Consider the following 21756-nt stretch of genomic DNA (forward strand, 5'->3'; position numbering starts at 1 on the left):
AAAAGCCGATCAGCTGATCATTGATCAGTTTCATGATTAAAGTAGCAACAGGAGAGGGAGAGAATGAGAGGAGAAGAAGAGGTAGCTGTGCAGCGTAACGACAGAATAACTCCACCTCTGTGTCTTTTTCCATCCTAGCTGAAGTCTGGGACAAACTGCGTCCCTTCTCAGCTCAACACAAAACGCGTAATAATTTCTCTGAATGCGGGACGATTCTGTCTTTTTACAGGACGGTAGGCAACTCTACTAACTAACCTTATGAATAAAATAAAGTTCACTATCAGTAACACCGTAGCACCCACCCAGTTGTATAGAAACTGCTAGCAATAACATATAACATGCTAGCTAGTACGCAGTACGAGTTATTGTAACTGACTGTAAAAAGTCAGCACAACGAAAATAAACTCCACCTAAACTTGGTTTATATCTGACCCAGATAGACTGCAGGTCAGAACTTCTTACCTGAAGTTCAGTTCACCTGACAGTCAGACCGACGGCTGCCTCGGGTCTCTGCTCCTCCTGCCTCCCCTCTCCCTGATCCACCTGCCAGCCAGCATCTGGCCAATCCACCACCTTTCGTTGTTTATACCGTTACAAAAAAAAAAAAGAAAGAAAATTATCGGGCCACCAAGCAAATGCCCGGTATGCCCGATGGCTAGTCCAGCTATGGTCGTGCCATCAGTTAACCCTGCCTAGGGTTGCAGACCCCTGTCCTAGACTTATTTTAATATCTCATTTAGAGCACTGTGAGGGCATTTGTGGCACTGCTCTGGAATGGTTCAGATCCTACACGTATCAGAAAACTTTATAGGTTGGGCTACATGATTTCAGATCTTCCTCTGCTCCTTTTCCTTCCATGGAGCTTGATACTTGCGCCTCTAGTATCTTATTTATATCTGCCGCCCCTTGGTTTTATTTTTAGAAAGCACAAAATTGTTTTCCATTGTTATGGAGATGTTATACAGGTTTACGTACCCCTAACACAAAACCATGCCTACTCAATGAAAACTTTAGTTTTAGCCTTGAGGAGTTAAAAGTGTGGATGGCTCTAAACTTCCTAAATTTTAATGAAAATAAGACAGAAGTTGTTGTGTCAGGTCCAGAAAAGCCCGTCAGCGTCTCTTCTTCCTCAGAAGACTTAGAGACTTCCATCTGCCACTGAAGGCGCTCAAGAACTTTTACTCCTGCACCATCGAGAGCGTCCTGACAGCAAACATCTGCACCTGGTTTAGGAACAGCACCAAGCAGGACAGACGAGATCTGCAAAGAGTGGTGCGCTCGGCTGAACGCATCATTCAATCAGAGCTCCCTGACCTGCTGTCCATCTACACCAAGCGGTGCAAGACCAAAGCTAGGAAGATTATGATGGACCTCTCCCATCCCAACAATGGACTCTTCTCACTGTTGAGGTCTGGGAAGCGCTTCCGCTCCCTTGAGGCCAAAACAGAGAGAATGAGGAGGAGCTTCTTCTCCCAGGATATTCGGGCCCTGAACCAGGTGTAGGACTGGACTCTCCCACACACATCACATCACCACACGCACCACCACACATTTCCTATAATTTATAATCCTTATAATCTCTTTCTGCTATTTGCACATTTTTTACTGTAAATTTCTAAGTTAATTTGTAAATTTTGTAGTAACCTGTAAATTGTAAATACTGTAAAACCTTTTTCTGTCATTTAATGGTCGGGCATTGTACAGCTACAAGCATTTCACCCCCATGTCATACTATGTATGGTTGTGTGTGTGTGACAAATAAAATTTGAATTTGGTGTCACTGGTGGGTCTTTTCCTGTAGACACAGGCTGCTAGCACAGTATGTAAAGCTTACTGTTACAAACTTGGGTTTTAGGATGGACAGTGATTTTAGATTGAGCAGTCAGATCAGTGCAGGGTTAGCTTCTTTTAGCTGAGACAGCTGGCTAAAACAAAACAAAACAAAAAACATGCTTTTAAAAGATCTCTTTGAAACACTCCCCTTCCCAATCACTGAGATCAGCTGACCAACTGCTCTTAGATGTGCGAAGGACATAGTGGTGGTTCAGAGACAATGCTGTTGCTGTAGTGGCTCCCAAATTGGGGAATTCATTGCTGTTTCACATTAGACAGGCCTCTCTAAGACCCACCTCTTCTGCTTGTCATTGGATGCAGTTTGAGATTTGTTGATTTTATTTATTTATTTAATTAAATTATTTTTTTGACTGTTTTTATTCATTTTAATTAGATCTTGCATTTGTCAATGCTCTTATTTTGTGTTGTAATTTTAATTCTAGTCATTATTTTATATGTACTTATTTTATTTATTTCAATTTTATTTTTTTATTGCTATGTTCCACACAATGGTCACTGGTTGCTGTTTTTAAAGTGCTTTATAAATAAAGTTGACTTGGCTTGGCAGGTCAACCGCTGGCACCAGGTGATGTTAGCACATGAGAGCGGTTGCCCCCCTGAGCACACATGACAGATGTGAAAGGGTTTGAAGAGACCATGGAGAACATTATGCTTCCTGTGACATCATTCAGCTAACCGGTTTGGTGGTGGGTCAGTGATAGTCTGGGGAGGCATATTTATGGACAGACGCACAGACCTCTACAGGCCAGGCAGTGGCTTGCACCTGTCTTGGAGCTTTCTTCTCATTAGGAACACGCCCCAACATTGTGAGGCATGCATACAAGCACGTGAGGGGGCATACATCTTGCTGCATCATTTTTTCACTTTTATTTTCAGGATGTCTTTGAATTCCACGTGGAGGCCACATGAAGTTTGTAGGGATCTACTCTGGAGAAAGTTGGCAGAGCTATGAGTCTATGTGCCTCAGCATCTGCTGATCCTGCTCTGTGATTTTACATGGCCTGTCACTTTGTTGCTGAATTGTTATTCCCAGTCCCTTTACTATGGGAGAGGTTCTGAGGGAGACTGTCCCCAGTCTCCCTCCCACGGACTCCAAGAAGGCTGGGTACTCTAAACTGTTGTTTAGCGCATAAGTGCAGGTGACAGTCAGGACCCCTTCCCCGACCCTCGCACAGGGAACAAACCCTCTCGTCCACTGGAAGAAACCCCAAAGTACAGGCAGCAAGCCGAGGGGATACTTGCTTTACGTGTGCTTATGCTTCCCAACCCCCTGAGCCACGGTCAGGGGGTTGGGAAGCGCATCTGTAACCGGAAGGTCGCCGGTTTGATCCCTGGGCTCTCTGTCCTGGTCGTTGTGTCCTTGGGCAAGACACTTTACCCTACCGCCTACTGGTGTTGGCCAGAGGGGCCGATGGCGCGATATGGCAGCCTCGCTTCTGTCAGCCTGCCCCAGGGCAGCTGTGGCTACAACTGTAGCTCCCTCCACCAGTGTGTGTGAATGCGAGAGTGAATGAATAGTAGCATTGTAAAGCGCTTTGGGTGCCTTGAAAAGCGCTATATAAATCCAATCCATTAATACCACTAACATCTGATACTGAAATATTTAATAGTGAGGATATTTCATGAGTGGACCTGTTGACAGGTGGCATTTTATCACTGTACCATTATGGATTTCACAGTTCCTGAGAGCAAGCCATTCTTTCACCTAAGTGCTTGATTTTATGTACCTGTGGCCATGGAAGCTGATTGGGACACTTGAATTAAATGATTTCGATGAATGAGTGAATACTTTTGGCAATACAGTGTATATAGAGTTTATGCTATTTGAATAAACTTCTGACACTCAAAATGAAATATTAAAATAATTACTGATGAATCATAATCAAAATTTAAAAAGGCCTGAAATATATGACACTTCATGTCTAATGAATAAAGATTATGAAAGGAACTGTAGGGTAGGGTAAGGAGGAGAAGGCAAAGGGAAAGGGATGGCCTACAAATTCTATCCAAGTTTTCAGTTTGTAGGCTTTCTCAGGTGATTTGACATATTTTACTCCTAACCAATAGCTTTTCCTATATGTAAACAGTGAGTACAAAGTGCCAAATGCAGTGATTAAAAAAGGATTCAAACCAGGTTATCTTTGTTTACAAACCTATAACTTGTGTCATTAATGCCTCTTTAGGATAGAAATGCACACTTTATATGTGAAATGTAGTCTAAAAAACATTGCTGACTTGCGTCTGTTACACAGCGGTGGGGATAACTGGTTGGTACAAACCAGTCAAAATGTAATGGTATTGGAGTTCTGTGCAATGTTTTAATGTTTTTCTGAAATTAGATCATATATGTTAAAGAGACAGTACTGTCACAAATATAACAAATAAAGAAGGTCGCTCTTACAGTTTATGAGTGCTGCTGAGTTGAGAATCCAGCATCTCCAGTTCACTTTTAGCTAAGAAAGGAGGAACAATACATGAAGTCAATATGTGTGTAAATCATGAGACAGTGATTGGATTTGCTATCATGAATGTCCATTTATTCCAGTAGAAAATTATATGCTCTGTCCTCAAGTGTACTCATACTATAGACACTTTCAATTTCAATTCAATTCAGTTTTATTTATATAGCACCAAATCACAACAACGGTTGCCTCAAGGTGCTTTATATTTTAAGTTAAAGACTCTACTTGGTGAAGTGGGATGGATAAACTCCCTTTTAACAGGAAGACACCTCCAGCTGAACCAGGCTCAGGTAGGGGCAGCCATCTGCCTCAACCAGTTGGTGTGATGGGAGCAAGACAGGATAGAAGACACACTGCGTAACAGAGCCAAAGATTGATAACAACAACTAATGATTAAGTGCAGAGTGGTGTGTAACCACACAGTGACTGAAAAACTAGTCAGTGCATTGTGGGATGCCCCCATCAGCCTAAGCCTAAGGGTCACTTTAGGCTTAGGCTGATGCTTTAATCTTAAAGGGTCGTTTAAAATTAAAGCATTAATTGATGGTAGGACTTCTTTCTCCAAAAACACAAGAAATCATACTTATAGCACAAGAAAATTACTGAAAACACATTAGAAAGGGTGATTTGAGGCATCTTATCCCACTCACTAGATACACTCACCATGCAGTTTGTTAGGTACAGTACATCTGTTCAGTTGCTCATTCGTGCAAACAAATCAGTGAATCACATGGTATATAGACACAATCAAGATTACCTTTTTAAGTTAAAAAGTTAAAAAACAGGAAATTAAGGCAACAAATCACATGAACTCACCAAAGTTGGACAATAGTTGATTGGAAAAATGCTGCCTGGTCTGATAAGTCAATTTTCATTTCAATTTTATTCATGTACAATAACAATCAGTTCCATCTATCCATCTTCTTCTGCTTATCTGGGGCCACTTTGCAGAAGCAGCATCCTAAGCAAAGAAGCCCAGACCTCCCTCTCCCCAGTCACCTCCTCTAAATTGTCCGGGGGAACACCAAGGCCTTCTCATGCCTGCCGAGAGATATAATCCCTTCAGCGTGTCCTGGGTCTGCCCCAGGGCCTCCTCCTGGTGGTACACGTCTGGAAAACCTCACCCAAGAGGTGCCCAGGAGGCATCCTTGTCAAATGCCCGAACCACCCTACCACCCTGCGGGCCAAAATTGGCCCGCAGCCTAATTACCTTTGGCCCGCGAAGCCATACAAAATTACCATTAGAGCTGGCCTGCCAGTATTATACAGTGCATGTACTGCTAATACTACAATTCCCAGAATGCTCTGTTGGTGTTTTGGCACGTCAGTCATGACAGGACCCATTAGCACCCTCTCCTCTGTTAACCATAGTCATAGCAACCATGCAAATACTGCCATGCTACCTATCGGCGACCGTGGCTCAGGGGGTTGGGAAGCGTATCTGTAACCGGAAGGTCGCCGGTTCGATCCCCGGGCTCTCTGTCCTGGTCGTTGTGTCCTTGGGCAAGACACTTTACCCTACCGCCTACTGGTGTTGGCCAGAGGGGCCGATGGCGCGATATGGCAGCCTCGCTTCTGTCAGTCTGCCCCAGGGCAGCTGTGGCTACAACCGTAGCTTGCTTCCACCAGTGTGTGAATGAATAGTGGCATTGTAAAGCGCTTTGGGTGCCTTGAAAAGCGCTATATAAATCCAATCCATTATTATTATTATTATCCCAAAATGGCAAAAAGAAAGGCAGAAAACAGGAGCTTTCTGGACAGGTGGAAGAATATGATGAAAATTTGATAAATGATAAAATGATAAAATTTAATTCAGAAGGCTGCAAATACAAATTTAATTAAGAAATTAATTCCACTGATGTGTTGTTTAATTGGAATTTTGATTTTGCATGTGTGCAATATTAAGTTATATATACGTTTATATAAGTTATATATATTATTTAGTATTAAGCTTTGCTTGTTCCATATTCAGTTTTTCAGCAAAACTTGTTTGAGTCCATAAGAAAAGATTCCTTGTTATATTTGGAGGAAGAGTTTTTTTCAATGAATATTAATGTTAGCCTGCGACTTTGATCCAGTTTTGAATTTTGGCCCACTGTGTATTTAAGTTTGACACCCCTGCTTTAAAGGAAGCCCATTTCTGCCGCTTGTATCCATGATTTCATTCTTTTGGTCACTACCCACAGCTCGTGACCGTAGGTGAGGGTAGGGGCATAAATCGACTGGTAAATCAATAGCTTCACTTTTACACTCAGCTCTCTCTTCACCATGATGGACCAGTACAGTGTCCACATCACTGCAGCACCAAATCCACCAATCCGTCTAAGAAATTTAAGCTCCTCCACTTGGGACAGGAACTTGTCCCTCACCCAGAGTGGGTGCTCCACCCTTTTCCAGCTGAGGACCATGACCTCAGATTTGGAGGGGTTGATTCTCATTCCAACTGCTTCACACTCAGCTACGAACGGTTCCAGTGCGAGCTGGAGGCCATCACCCAATGAAGCCAACAGAACCACATCATCTGCAAAAAGCAGAGAAGACATTCTGAGTGAAAGCCTTCCTCCACTTGGCTACACCTAGAAATTCTGTCCATGAAAATTACAAACAGAATCAGTGACAAAGGGCAGCCCTGCTGGAGTCCATCACCCACTGGAAACGAGTCAGAATTATTTCCAGCTATGCAGAGCAAGCTTCTGCAATGGTTGTATAATGATTGAACGCCTTGTAGCAATGGGCCAGACAACCCATACCTCCCACAGGAACCACCTCCCACAGGACACGGTCGAATGCTTTCTCCAAAGTACACAAAAAAACAAACTCCCATGCACCGTCAAGTATTCTCGAGAGGATAAAGAGCTGATCCAGTGTTGCATAACCAAGACGAAAACTGCATTGTACCTCTTGTATCCGAGGTTCAACCAACAGACAGACTCTTCTTCCTGGCATAGACTTTCCCAGGGAGGCTGAGGAGTGTGATGCCCCACTCCCTCTGGTCCATCTTCTTAAAGATGGGCACCACCACCCCGGTCTGCCATCCCAGAGGTACCACCCCTGATTTTCATGCAGCATTGTAGAGGCATGCCAACCAAGACAGCCGCACAACATCCAGAGCCTTCAGGAACTCAGGGCAAACCTCATCCGCATCTGCCATCATGGACTTGTTTAACTTCCTCAGTGACCTCAACGCCAGAGATAGACAAGGGAGGTTACCACAACAACAGGCACCAACCACCTTTGGCTTTGGCAATGGAGATGCTGAACATGGTCCATTTGGACCATGTTCTGAGGGAGACTGTCCCCAGTCTCCCTCCCACGGACTCCAAGAAGGCTGGGTACTCTAAACCGTTGTTTAGCGCATAAGCGCAGATGACAGTCAGGACCCCTTCCCCGACCCTCGCACAGGGAACAAACCCTCTCGTCCACCGGAAGAAACCCCAAAGTACAGGCAGCAAGCCGAGGGGATACTTGCTTTACGTGTGCTTATGCTTTATGTTGTACTGTAAAGACACTACAATACCATACTTTCAGACTGTACTACCATCCAATATAGCACCTGCTTGACAGGAACACAATATTTACACCACGGATGTGCAACCTGCAAATCTACAGCAACTGCATGGTGATATCATGTCAATAAGTGTATGTATGCATGTATGCATCTATGTATGTATGTGTGTATGTATGTATGGGGGTTACATAATTTACCTTGTTTGAGGAAATCATCCATCTTTTCTTTGAAAGGTTCCAAGTTCTCCTCATCTGAAATCTTACACACTTTTTCTACTTCTGATATGCATGCTGAGAAAATGAAAACAGTCAACCATTGAATGAACCATTTCAGCTTTATCAATATATTTCATGCACGCATGGAAGTATGAATCATGTTAAACCACTATAATGCCCCAAATGGTTTTAGTTTGATTTTTAAATGGACTCAAACACTTGCAAATCATCATTTTCACCTTTGAATGATGAGAGGTAGTCAGGTAATGGGTATTGGTCAGTTTCCAGGAAATGAATGCTTATACAGTAAATGTATGTCCTTTAATCTGATGGAAATGCAGCTACGTGTGTTACCTCTCAGATCCTTCCTGAGTCGTGCCAGATCTTTCTGAAAATCTTCAAATTTCAGCTGTGAAGCCTGAAACAGGTCATGAGGCTCAGGGAGAGGATACACACATGTCTCCCTGCCAGCATCCTGGAAATGGACAAACCAATTAGGGCACAATACAATTGTTCAAATGAATCATAGATGTCCTACTGTTGGAATAACCATCCCCAGCATGCTAGATGTTAGCAATGCAATTTCATATGTATATATAAAAAATAATGTATGTTTGTATGTATGTAATAATGTATAATATATATAAATATTAGGGGTGCAATGATATTCGTATCGATATTGAACCGTTCGATACAGTGCTTTCGGTTCGGTACGCATATGTATTGAACAATACAAAATTTGTAATTTATTTTATCAACTTTCCTTCTGACGATGCTGTCTGTGTTGAGCGCTCAGTGAATCTACGTTCGACTACTCCGCCTAGGCTGCACTGTTGAGCGCAGATCCACTGAGCGCTCAACACAGACAGCATCGTCAGAAGGAAGCGCGCAGGGCAAGCTAGCGAGACAGAAGTTAAGCTCTCCTTGCAACATGGCAAATTGAACCTCCCCCACCCTCATTCAGATCTGGCGTTTGGAATTATTTTGGTTTTCATGTGACGTATGACCCTGAAGGTAAGCGCGTCATGGACTAAAGTAAAACAGTATGTTGGATGTGCCACGCAATGCTCAATTACATGGGTGGGAACTAGTGTGTTAGCGCAGTTAGCTCGTTAACGTGTTGGCCGTCAGGGGTAGCTTGTTAACGGAGATTTGCCGTGTTGTGGCGTTAAGGTCATTTCAACGAGATTAACCTGAAAGCACTAGTGGGAACACAACGAATATGACTGCACATTTACATCATCCTAGTGCAAAGACAAGTGGAAGCAGACAAAAACGACAAGCATGCATGCTACAAACTTTACCCGAGTCATTTAGACAGCCGTTAACCCATGATTCTCCTTATGGGGACCTGATATGTTTAATATGCTGCTGAGAATATAGCCCAGAAGAAGCGGATAGTATGGCTTTTATTTTGGAAAGAGCCATTTCTCTGTAATAAACTCTCTTTTCCAAAGATGAGTGATTCCTCAGATACAGGGCTCGCAATATCGCTAGCCCGACGTCCCGGGGCTAGCGATTTTTCCAGTCGGGCTACCAAAATCTATCTCTGCCCTGCCCGTCGGGCTATCGTAGGAAGGAAAAATATATGTCAATGCTTTTGCATTCTTTCGGAAATGTAGCTGGGTAATTATGTCATTGGCATCGGTGCGCCACTGCCAATATGTGACATATTGAAATCGCGTTTGAATTTGCGCTTGTTTTTTGCTTTCACTTTGCAATCGCGCGAACTGTGTATAGAGAGCGACAGCACTGATCTGTGAGTGATGATAATTTGTGCACCAATTCCTCTGACATCGTCTTATCAATCGTTAGCTTACTACGCAAACATGACGAGTGAAATCTCCCGCAGCAAGCTTAAACATGTAAGAGGATGCAGAGAATCGCTGAGCTTATGTGAGTGCGTGTGTAAAAGCAGCAGGATATATATTTCAGTTCTGCTGAGCCAAATAAGACAGGTCAGGGTGAAGAAGTGACAGCCAAAGAAAAGCTTACCACAAAACGGAAAAGTTATGACAAATCAGACTATAAGGCAAAAAGAAAGTGCAGCTTTATGGTTTCATGGACAAAATAATTTCTGTGGCTGCGATATGATGAGCTATATAACCAGGGCTGCACATAAGTGGTCCGCAGGTGCGCAGTCGCTGTCAAAATAAAAAACACGCACAAGGGTTAGGGTTAAATTTAAAAACTGTACTTTTGAGTTAAAATATATATATTTATAATTTTAATAAATGACAAATTAAAAAGGCATGAAAAATTTTTTTTGTATCGAAAAAATATCGAACCGTGACACCAAAGTATCGAACCGAACCGTGAATTTTGTGTATCGTTGCACCCCTAATAAATAAATAATTATATCTATCTATAGATATCTATAGATATATAGATATAGATATATAGAAAGAAAGAGAGAGAAAGAGAGAGAGAGAGAGAGAGAGAGAGAGAGAGAGAGAAAGAGAGAGAGAGAGAGAGAGAAATTCCCCTGCGGGCAATCTATCCTTCAAGCTTGCCAGGACGCCAGGTCAGGGGGGAGATATCATCACCCCCACCTGAGATTGGGTACCAAGCCCCAAGTGCAATAGAAGAAGGATCATTGAGTGCAAGAGGAACTGACCTGAGAGATAGGATCATGGTAAAGCTTGAAACCTGGATCCTCCATAGCTGGCTACCAAGACTGCCACCATTCCCGGGACTAGCAAGCTGATCTACACCACGGCAGCAGTGATCAGTGAGATGCTTGGCTACAAACTGAACAGCCACAAAGAGCAGTACCCTCCATGGAGAGGGAGACTAGAGGTCAAGATTAAGGTAGCACGCAGGGAAGCTAGCCAACTATCAGAGCTGCAAAAAGGTGCAACAAAGAAGGTGCCTAAGAAGTACAGCAAGCTGTCCATACCTGAGGTCTTGGAAACTGCCAAACAAAGACTGACATCCTTGGCCAGCCGCTTCAAGAGGAACACCAGAGAGATCAAAGGCAGGAGAATAAACCAGCTGTTCTCCACAGAACCAGCTATCAGTGGCAGGGGAACAATATGAGAACAGCACCACCAAGGCTGGAGACAGAACAATACTGGAAGAGCATATGGAAGAAGGACGCAACCCATAAGGGCAATGCTCAGTGGCTAGTGGATCTAAGAGCAGACCACAGCAACCTCCCTGAACAGGGTCCGGTAACCATCACATTGGCAGACATCCAAGAAAGGGTCTGCAGTATGAAGAGTTGGACATCACCAGGCCCCGACATGATTCACGCCTACTGGCTGAAGAAGCTGACTGCACTCCATGAGCGTCTGGCAGCACAAATGAACCAGCTGCTAGTTGACGAGAGACACCCAGAATGACTAACCAAAGGTCGGACAATCCCGATCCTCAAGGACCCCCAGAAGGGGCCGGTCCCATCCAACTACCAGCCAATAACCAGCCTCAACACCAAGTGGAAGCTTCTGTCAGGCATCATAGCGGCTAAGATGAACAGGCACATGGCTCAATACATGAGTGGGGCACAGAAAGGGATGGGCAAGAATACCAGAGGCGCACAACACCAGCTACTGGTAGACCAAGCAGTCAGCTGAGACTGCAGGACCAGACTGACCAACCTTTGCACTACCTGGATTGATTACAAGAAGGCCTATGACTCAATGCCCCACACCTGGATCCTGGAACGCCTAGACCTATACAAGATCAACAGGACCCTAAGAGCCTTCATCAGGAACTCAATGGGGATGTGGGGGACAACACTAGAGGCCAACTTCAAGCCCAACTTCAAGCCCATAGCACAAGTCACCATCAAGTGAGGGATCTGCCAAGGAGATGCTCTGTCCCCACTGCAGTTCTACATAGGGCTGTACCCCCTCAGTGAGATCATTGACAAGGCTGGCTACGGATATCGATGACAGAATGGAGCATTTGTAAGCCCCTCCTGTACATGGATAACATCAAACTGTATGCCAAGAGTGAATGAGACATTGATTCCTTGATCCACACCACCAAGATATACAGCAATGACATCAGAATGTCGTTCGGACAAGAAAAGTGTGGTCGGATGATAAAAAAGAGAGGGAAGGTAGTCAGAACTGAGGGGATCAAACTCCCCGATGGCAACACTGCAGACATAGAGGACCGCTAAAAGTACCTGGCGATCCCACAGGCAAATAGGAACCATGAAGAGGCTGCTAGGACAGCTGCAACCACCACCTGCAGAGGGTCAGGCAAGTCCTGAGGAGTCAGCTGAATGGTAAGAACAAGATCCGGGCTATCAATACCTACACCCTGCCCGTGATCAGGTACCCTGCTGGGATAATAAGCTGGTCAAAGGAGGAGATAGAAGCCACTGACATCAAGACGAGGAAGCTCCTGACTATGCATGGAGGGTTTCACCCCAAGTCCAGCAGCCTGAGGCTGTACACTAAGCGGAAGGAAGGAGGCTGAGGATTGGTGAGTGTCAGCGCCACGGTCCAGGATGAGACAAGGAACATCCAAGAATACATTGGGAAGATGGCCCCAACTGACCGAGTGCTCAGTGAATACCTCAGGCAGCAGAAACCCAAGAAAGAGGAGGAAGAGGAGGGACCATCAATGAAGGACAGCCCTCTGGACAGTATTTACTACCGGCAGAAAGAGGAAGTGGCTGACATCCAGAAATCCTACCAGTGGCTGGACAAAGCTGGACTGAAAGACAGCACAGAGGCACTAATCATGACAGCACAGAAACAAGCTCTGAGCACATAGAGGCTGGGGTCTATCACACCAGGCAAGACCCCAGGTGCAGACTGTGTAAAGATGCCCCTGAGACAATTCAGAACATAACTGCAGGGTGTAAGATGCTAGCTAGCAGGGCATACATGGAACGCCATAACCAAGTGGCCAGGAAAGTATACAGAAACATGTGTGCCGAATATGGCCTGGAAGTCCTGAGGTCAAAATGACCGAGCTAAGATTCTTTGGGACTTCCAGATACAGACGGACAAAATTGTAGGTGGCTAACCAACCGGACATAATGGTGGTAGACAAACAGAAGAAGTCAGCCGTAGTGATAGATGTAGCGGTTCCCAATGACAGCAACATCAGGAAGAAGGAACACGAGAAGCCTGAGAAATACCAAAGGCTCAGAGAAGAGCTAGAGAAAATATGGAGGGTGAAGGCAACAGTGGTCCCAGTGGTAATTGGAGTACTAGGTGCGGTGACTCCCAAGCTAGGCAAGTTGCTCCAGCAGATCCCAGGGACAACATTGGAGATCTCTCTCCAGAAGAGCGCACCCATATGGAAAAGATATATATAAATCTTATAAAGTTTGTATCTGTCATGTGTGAAACTTGTATGAAAAGCATATAATAGTGAAAACAGATATAAGATCCCTTGAAAAATTATATAATGAAACTTGTATATTTTGTATACTTACTAAAACAATGTATGAAAGTAATGAGAAAGTGGCCACTTTCAAGAGTAAATCATGTAAGCCTTATATGATTTACTCATGAAAGTGGCCACTTTCATGAGTAATCACATATAAGTTTTTACTATTTCTTTTCCATATGGGCAGTCCTGGGAACAGCTAAGATACTGCGCAGGAACCTCAAGCTCCCAGGCATCTGGTGGAGGACCGAGCTTGAAGGATAGACCACCCGCAGGGGCGAGAGGGGAATTATTTTTTCTTATATGGTCAATTAAGTATGATTCTGAGATCATAGCTCCTAAAATTTTTTGCATTAAACAATTACATGTATCAGAGAGTGAAATGACTTTGCTTTTCTGCAACAAATGACACACCAGAAATGTAAATCACTGTCATAACTAGGGATGGGTACTGATATCCGGTGCCATTATGGCGGTAGTAACTAGAAAAGCAGCGCGCATCTCAGTGCTTTATTTCGGTGCTTTTTTTTTCTCCCTGAGATGTCATACACTTTGGATTGTAGCCAATCATTTTACCTTTCCAAGGATAGTAGACGGGCCCAGGTACGTATGTTCTTTTAGAGCAGAGCTACAGATTAAAAATGCCCAAGGCGAAGCGGTCAAAGGTTTGGCTGTACTTCACAGCAAAAGATGCAAACTCAGCAGCCTGCAACAAGTGCTTTTAAGGTGATAATGTGCAAAGGAGGTAACACCTCGAATCTGATGAAACACCTGGCGACGCATAGCGTTTTTTTAAAAGCCTAAAAATGCACCTTATTTGATAGCTTGCTGAAAAACCTCACACCGAGCACATCTACTGCGGGTGTGATGCCTGTTATCGGACCCAGAGTTAGCAACATCCCCCAATACCCGAAGGGGAGAGTCCTGGCCCTAGCCATGCCAGTGTAGCAGAAATGATGATAGATGATGATGGCAGCAGCAGCATAACTACACCATCGTAGTTACATGCGGCTGTCTTCTTGTTTGATGGCAGATACTCCCTTCACCTTGACCAAAAAGGCTAAAATGACCAAATAAAGAGTGGACGAAATTCATAGGGCAGTGACAAAATTTATAGTCAGAGATCTCCATCCAAAAAGAGACTGCTAAAAATAAAAACATAAGAGGTTTTTGGACAAAGTTTGTGCTCTCCATTCTTTAAGCACCGGTTTTAGCACCGTTTAAGCACCGGCAGCGTTTCAAAAGTACCGGCTTGGCACCGGTATCGGATTAAACCTAAACGATACCCATCCCTACTCATCACAGGCACAAATGTCATAGTAATTTGGGGCTTTTTAAAACTATTTCAATAGAACTGTATATACTGAAGCATACTGTGGTACTGAAGGTTTTCAAATGACTCAATGAATTTATCAAAGCTCTAAGAAGCAGAACTGTAGATTTAAGTTAGTTAGGTCTCTTGGAGGTTTGTTTAAACAACTGCAGAGTCCAAGATTATCAAACAGTCATATGTAAGTTATATGAATGTCACTATCCGGTCGTTAAGTCTGACGTAGCTAGCCGTGTCTGGGCCTAAACTCCGCTGCAGGTCCGTATATCAAATGATCACTATGGCAGTAGTGAGAGTTGAAAAACTGTCTAAAGTCTTTCATCTTTAATAAAATGATCAGCGTTCTGCTCTACCAGGTGTAACAATTGAGTTTAACATCCAGGCATCCATGAAAACGGAATTTATGACATTTAACGGAGTTAGAAGTTAGCAGGAAGTTAGTTCGCTAGCTTCTATCTAAATACAATATAGCATGTCCTGACTGCGGGGTTTTGGAAACAAATTAAAACGTACAGCTCTGTTATCACTTGCAACATAAATGAAGACCGGAAACTAAAAAGCAGTGACGTTTGTAGGGTTACTGAAGTTTGGCTAGCTGGTATATAAAGATGTGCTATGTGACCGCTAGCGACACAGCTATGTTAGCATAATCCCATCTGCCGGTGGATCACTGACTTCCTGACGGACAGGAAACAGCATGTGAGGCTGGGAAAGAATGTCTCGGACTCCCGGACCATCAGCACCGGCTCCCCTCAGGGCTGTGTTCTTTCTCCCCTGCTCTTCTCCCTGTATACTAACTGCTGCACCTCCACCCACCAGTCTGTCAAGCTAATCAAGTTTGCAGATGACACCACCGTTATTGGACTCATCTCGGACGGGGATGAGTCTGCCTACAGGAGGGAGGTTGAACGTTTGGTGTCCTGGTGCAGCCACAACAACCTGGTGCTGAATGCCCAGAAGACAGTGGAGATTATTGTGGACTTCAGGAAGCACACAGCTCCACTCCCCCCCATCATCCTGACTGACACCCCCATCACCTCTGTGGACTCATTCCGCTTCCTGGGTACCACCATCACCCAGGACCTGAAGTGGGAGCCCACCATCACCTCCGTCATTAAGAAAGCCCAGCAGAGGATGTACTTCCTGAGGCAGCTGAAGAAATTCAACCTGCCAACACGGACGATGATGCAATTCTACACTGCAATCATCGAGTCCATCCTCACCTCCTCCATCACCGTGTGGTACGCTGGAGCCACTATCAGGGACAAACAGAGACTGCAGCGTGTTGTGCGCTCTGCTGAGAAGGTGATTGGCTGCAGACTCCCATCTCTGCAGGACCTGTACACCTCCAGGACACTGGGGCGTGCAGCTCGGATCTCAGCTGACCCTTCTCACCCTGGACACAGTCTGTTTGACCTGCTCCCCTCAGGCAGGAGGCTCCGGTCCATTCGCACCAGAACCTCTCGCCATAAGAACAGTTTCTTCCCCTCTGCTGTTGGACACATGAACAATAACCGTATGACTATTCCCACCACTAACACATGACCCTACGCTGTGTTCACTGCATCATTCCATGTTGGCACTGATCACCACCTGCACTCATGTATATATCATGTATATATCTATCTACTTAGCACTTTTAATTCTTATTCTCATTTTTATTTTCATGTCTATTTAAGCTTAATTTATAACAGTATTTATAACAGTATGTTTGCACTGAAGCACCGCAGCAATTTCCTAATGTTGTAAACCCGCTCAACATTTGGCAATAAAACCCTTTCTGATTCTGATTCTGATAATATAAACAAGCTAACTTTTTTCCACTCGATAAAAGTTAACGTGAGTGTTCTCGGTGGTCAGGAACAAATGTAATCGCATGGATGGATGCTGTATAAGGACCAAACTTCAGCCAGGAGAACAACTGAGATAATCCATCCACAATACGAGGTTAGTCATTCATATACTGCTGCATGGGCTGGGCTGTAGTTACATCCTAAGGTTTTAAAAACTGAGCTTAAATAAATGATTAGCGGTAATAAAAGCCGAGGGAGGTCAACAGTGATCACTGACTGTTTTAGGAGCTTTTTGAGATTAAGTAGAAGAAAATACAAAACATTAAACATGTTAACAACACAAAAGCCATATTAAACGCAGACTACTTTAGGCCCGGAAGTAGAATTCGTCACGTCATCAACTTAACGACCGGATTTTGCCAAGGACTGGAATAAGACTCAAACTATCACCCTCAGGAAATTAGTTAGGATGTTCAGAAAATGTTTGTCAGCTACCAACTACCAAACTGCTGTAACACCAGCATCTGCAGTATGTGAATGTTATATTGCATCTGTGTGAGCTAACCACGCCTTATGTTCTAAGCGTGGGTCCTTATTCTTTTCTGAATTAGAGCTTTTGTAACTTGTAATTGGGCACTCCTTTTGTTGTTATCTGTTATAGTTCAGATAACTATGAGTTGTACTCATGCTTCTGACAGTGCCAAGTTGGCTTTTTCACTGGAGTTATTATGCAATTGTGTGCTGAGATGGGCGCAGGCTGTTTTAAAGACCTATACTAAGCTCTCTTATAATGAATTCATTATCAAATTTAGGGTAGTGTTCTGCCTGCAGTTGGCCAAGGTAAGCGCATTATAGCAGCTGATTTTTGTTCCAATTTGTCCCAATTGTTTTTGGATACTGGCAGAGGAGATACATTGGGAGGACAAGGTTGTGATAATAACTTTTGTTCTTGGTGTGTGTGATGATCTGAAATGAGAACTGGCCTAAAAGGGTTATATCACAATGTGGTTGAAGTTTTCAGAAAGGATTTGGCTCCTTTTTTTTTCTTTCCATCACCCATATGACTATGCCACAGATCTGCTCCCAGTCCCAGTACTCCCAGTTCTCACTAGTCACCTTTACATCTTGACTAAAACTGAATGCAAGGAATGGAGAAACACATCACTGACTCCCTAGCGCCTGGTATCATTCGACCATCCTCATCTCCCCTTGATGCAGGGTTCTCCTTTATTGGGAAGAATAACAAGACCCACTAAACACTGGACATCAGATAGATGTGCAGATGATGTCGATATTGGGTCCCTCTGTCCATGATCAATTCTGGACATCTATACAATGTTCAAACTAGTTCCACAATTTCAACATCCAACCATAACCCAGCTTGGACGTCACTATGACGCTCAACATTTCCACTTTAGACCGGATCATTTTTTTGGATGTCATGTGGATATCTATGACAGATGCAGGTAATTTACATGATTAATAAATGTAACTTATCAACATTGTTGTTATTAACGTGATACACACACACACACACACACACACACACACATATACACAGATTTATTTTAAAAAAATTTATTAGGTTTTAGCCTATTGATTTATTCAGTACATGTGGGTTGGATTTTTTTGTTGTCGTAATTCAACATTTTACTGTTTTTCTTTAACTGGTTTATTTACTTAACTTCTATGTTTGTAACCAGGTTAAAACTGTCATTCATTAAATTGTTTAAATATGTTGAAATATTAAAAATGTTAAAATACATGTTAATATGTAAATGGTTAAATAATGCCTGATAATGGTTAAAGTATTTAGAAAAGTCTTCAAATTCCTTTTAAATGAAGCACAATGTGTTAAATATGTTTAAATGAGCATTTGCATTAAATATGGTCATTTTTACAAGTATCCTGTTTTATCGTGAAGAGCTAATGATTGTATGACAAAGTGAGCATGGTTGTGATCGGTAGCTGGGCTGAGAGAAGCTGCAATGGAAAGTATGTGAAGTTTGTGCAAATTTGTGCAGACTATATGCTCAACAGTCTTTGTCAAAAAACTCCTTTTGCAAACTGCCTGTGAGCCGGGGACATTTTTTCTCGAAATCCACTGTGCATGTTTACTTTTGTTTAAGCGTCAAGAGCCTGAGCTGTTTTGGAGATGTCCACTGATCACTTTGCATTTCTTCACACATAACTGTTTCCCATGTTTCCAAAGGGTGGAGAACATGTTTTCTGTACCAGTTATTTTCCTGTAGGTTTTTGGCTCAACAGCTAGTTTGAACTGGAAATACATTTCACCTTTGTATGTGTCTCTAGTTATCAAAAGATGTCTGCACTGACCACATTTGGGCTACAAATAGCCCACACTAGTAATTCAGTAGATGTTTAAAAAAAGACGTTACTTGGTGTTACAAAACAACTCTTTCAGTGGGCCAAATTGGACGTGACATATTAAAGATGTCACTCCACTCATTTTACGTAGTGGGGATGCTATGGCCGTGTATCACCTTCCAAAGTCATAATGATAAAACCATCAAAACAAATATCCATTATCACTATTATCATTTTGAACCGTTGCAGGGAGCCACCATCTTTCCTAAACTTGACCTAAAAAATGCTTACCACTTTGCTTGCATTGAGGAAAGAGATGATTACAGAACTGAGACGTTTTGAAAGTCATATCATGCCATTTGGTCTCAGTAATGCTCCCGCTGTTTATCAGGTCCTTGTTAATAATGTACAATTCATGACTACCTGAATTGTTGTTTTTGTTTGTTTGGATGATCTCCTCATTTTTTCCAGCAAACTGTCTGAACATGAACCTCAAATCCATCAAGTGTTGCAGTGTTTGCTGGAAAATAAGCTTTATGTCAACGGTGAGAATTGCAAATTCCGTGTTACAGTTTCTTTCCATTGTTGTGAAAGAGCAGATCAAAGCTGACCCTGCAGACTTTCAAGCTGTTTTGGACTGACCCATTCTACAACTTGTAAACATCTCCTGGGGTTTGACACTGGTTTACCTCAAACCTGCTCATTCTGTTGCCCTCTCCAAATTCCCTTCTGCCCCAGAAACAGTTCAGCTCTTAGTGGACCATGTCTTCATGTGATGCCTCTGGACATTGCCTCCAACTGTGGGCCACGGTTTACATCATGAGTTTGGAAGGAGTTCTGCTCTATTCTAGGTGCCCAGGCAAGCCTCTCTTCTGGTTCTCACCCACAGACTAACCGATAAATCAAAAGGCCAAATCAGGAGTTGGAAGCAGCTCTCAGTCGTGTTGCTTCTTTAAACCAGTCCACCTAGAGCACATAACATACCTGGTAGAATACGTCCATATCTCCATAATATCCCCGACAACTGGTCTCTCATTTGAGGCATCCCTTGGTTGTCAGCCACCACTGTTTACCACCACAGAACATGAGGTTTTGTTCTGTCTGTTCAACATCATTTTCGTCATTATCACAGCAACCCACGCTGCACTGTTATGGACGAAGGAGCAAAACAAACAACTGGTGGACTGTTGTTGCACTCCTGATCCAAACTACCTGCCCAGTCAAAAGGTTTGGCTTTTTACTAAGCACATATCTCTTAAGACCAACTCCAAGAAACTCACTCCTGGTTACTCTGATTCTTTTGAAAGAGAAGCTCAAAAGGATCAATGTCTACTTGTTTAAGGTTACCTCTCAACATGAAGATATAATATAATCCATGTATCTCAACTAAAACCCAGTTTCTCCAGTCTCAAGGCAGGAAACCAACCAATTTAAATAAACTACCAATTTTGGTTAAAGGGTTAAATGGTTAAATATTCATCCAGAATTATATCAGAAGCTTGCTGGCTCTCACAAACGTCTGGTCAAGGTACGACTTGCTAAATGAAATTAAATCAAATATTGGGGGAGGTATGTGTATATAATTTTGACTGTGCGGATTAGAGAAAATAAAAAATAAATTCAAACTTGTGCACCCAGTTCTTGTTTGTCAATGTCAAACATTCCATCCCATAAAAAGAACAGTTCAATAAAATCATTAAAAGCATCAGAGTTCATGCCCATGATGAGTTTATGTGAACATCTGACCACAACTACGTATGCCAGAATTGACAGCACAAATCAGTCAGTCTTGACAGGAGAAGGGAAAGAATGTGTGAAAATTTACCTCATCAAAGTGTCGGAGGTAATATGCAACAATGTAAGACAGAAGACTTTTCATGCCGTCCTGTATGCGGAAAGAACACACATAAATTTAGAGGAGTGAAGATGGCAATCAACCAGCATCATTATACAATTTTCCATTAATGCACTGGTCATAACTACATGGCTATAGAAAGAGTGAGCAGGAAAAAAAAAGACACAACAGAAACAGAAATATACCAATATACCAATATACCAAGACCAAGAAATATACAAAGTCTGTCCTAAAAGTCTGCTGAAGTTCTCATTATCATGATTAACTCCTGTCAATATTTTTATTGCTTTTTTTTTTTTTGACACCATTTCAATTGTCTTTCCATACTCTAAGGATCATTCTTGTGACCAAAATTGCCCTCACTTTCATTGCCACAAAACTGTATTTGGATGCAGTGGGAAAGACTGATTGGTCTCTAAGTAAACATAACCTTGGTGATATTGTTATTTCAAACATAACAATTTACCTATCTAAATGTAGAGCTTTTTTCCCTGAAAAAGCTAAATCTGCTTACATTCTTGAATAGCATTTGTATATGTTCCTGTACCTGATTTCCAACATAGGTCATTGGTTGTTAGACTGCGCCGATAAAATTTAGAAGAGGTAAAATAAATCCTATGTATTAATTTAAATTATACTAATTTTTGCTGGGCTTTTTGTGAATTTATCAGGATTTGAGAGTATTCTAGACTACTCCTGTTTTATATCAAAGCCTAAGTCCGTTTGTTAAATGATCCTCAGGTTATTAAAGTAATTATTTGCTAAGTATTTTATAAAAAACAGCTGCCTTATACTTTATGTAAGAAAGATCCAGAAAGTCCCTCACTGGGGACTTTAAATTGGCTTTTAACATTTTAATCTCAAATATCAGTTGTAGATATTTCAAAAACATCACGACTCAAAGGTCCAATTTTATGCTTGCCCCTCTTTCAAGCTATTGTATCCAATACAACCCTCATCTGTACAACAGGACTGTTAAAGAAAAAATCTTGTCACGGGGTGCCGAGGCAGGCCGTGGGAATTAATAACGGACCCAAGATGCAGACTGCTTAAGAG

The 21756-nt window shown here is 42.7% G+C and overlaps 1 protein-coding gene across 2 annotated transcripts in view; it reads right to left on the reverse strand.

Moving 5' to 3' along the window:
- LOC120737719 (formin-2-like) overlaps window positions 1-21756 on the reverse strand; it is a 68687-nt gene that overhangs the window by 15896 nt on the left and 31035 nt on the right. The window contains exons 13-16 of one of the 2 annotated variants that reach the window (XM_040038556.1): window positions 20671-20730; window positions 8394-8514; window positions 8022-8114; window positions 4256-4307 (exon numbers count right to left, since the gene is read on the reverse strand). In XM_040038556.1, the coding sequence (XP_039894490.1) occupies window positions 4256-4307; window positions 8022-8114; window positions 8394-8514; window positions 20671-20730 (326 nt within the window). Of the gene's footprint in view, window positions 1-4255; window positions 4308-8021; window positions 8115-8393; window positions 8515-17560; window positions 21746-21756 lie in introns of those variants that run through there. The other variant, XR_005696822.1, reaches the window with a different exon arrangement.

This window comes from Simochromis diagramma, unplaced genomic scaffold (assembly GCF_900408965.1).
Source record: "Simochromis diagramma unplaced genomic scaffold, fSimDia1.1 OVJJ01000617.1, whole genome shotgun sequence".
Taxonomy (NCBI): domain Eukaryota; kingdom Metazoa; phylum Chordata; class Actinopteri; order Cichliformes; family Cichlidae; genus Simochromis; species Simochromis diagramma.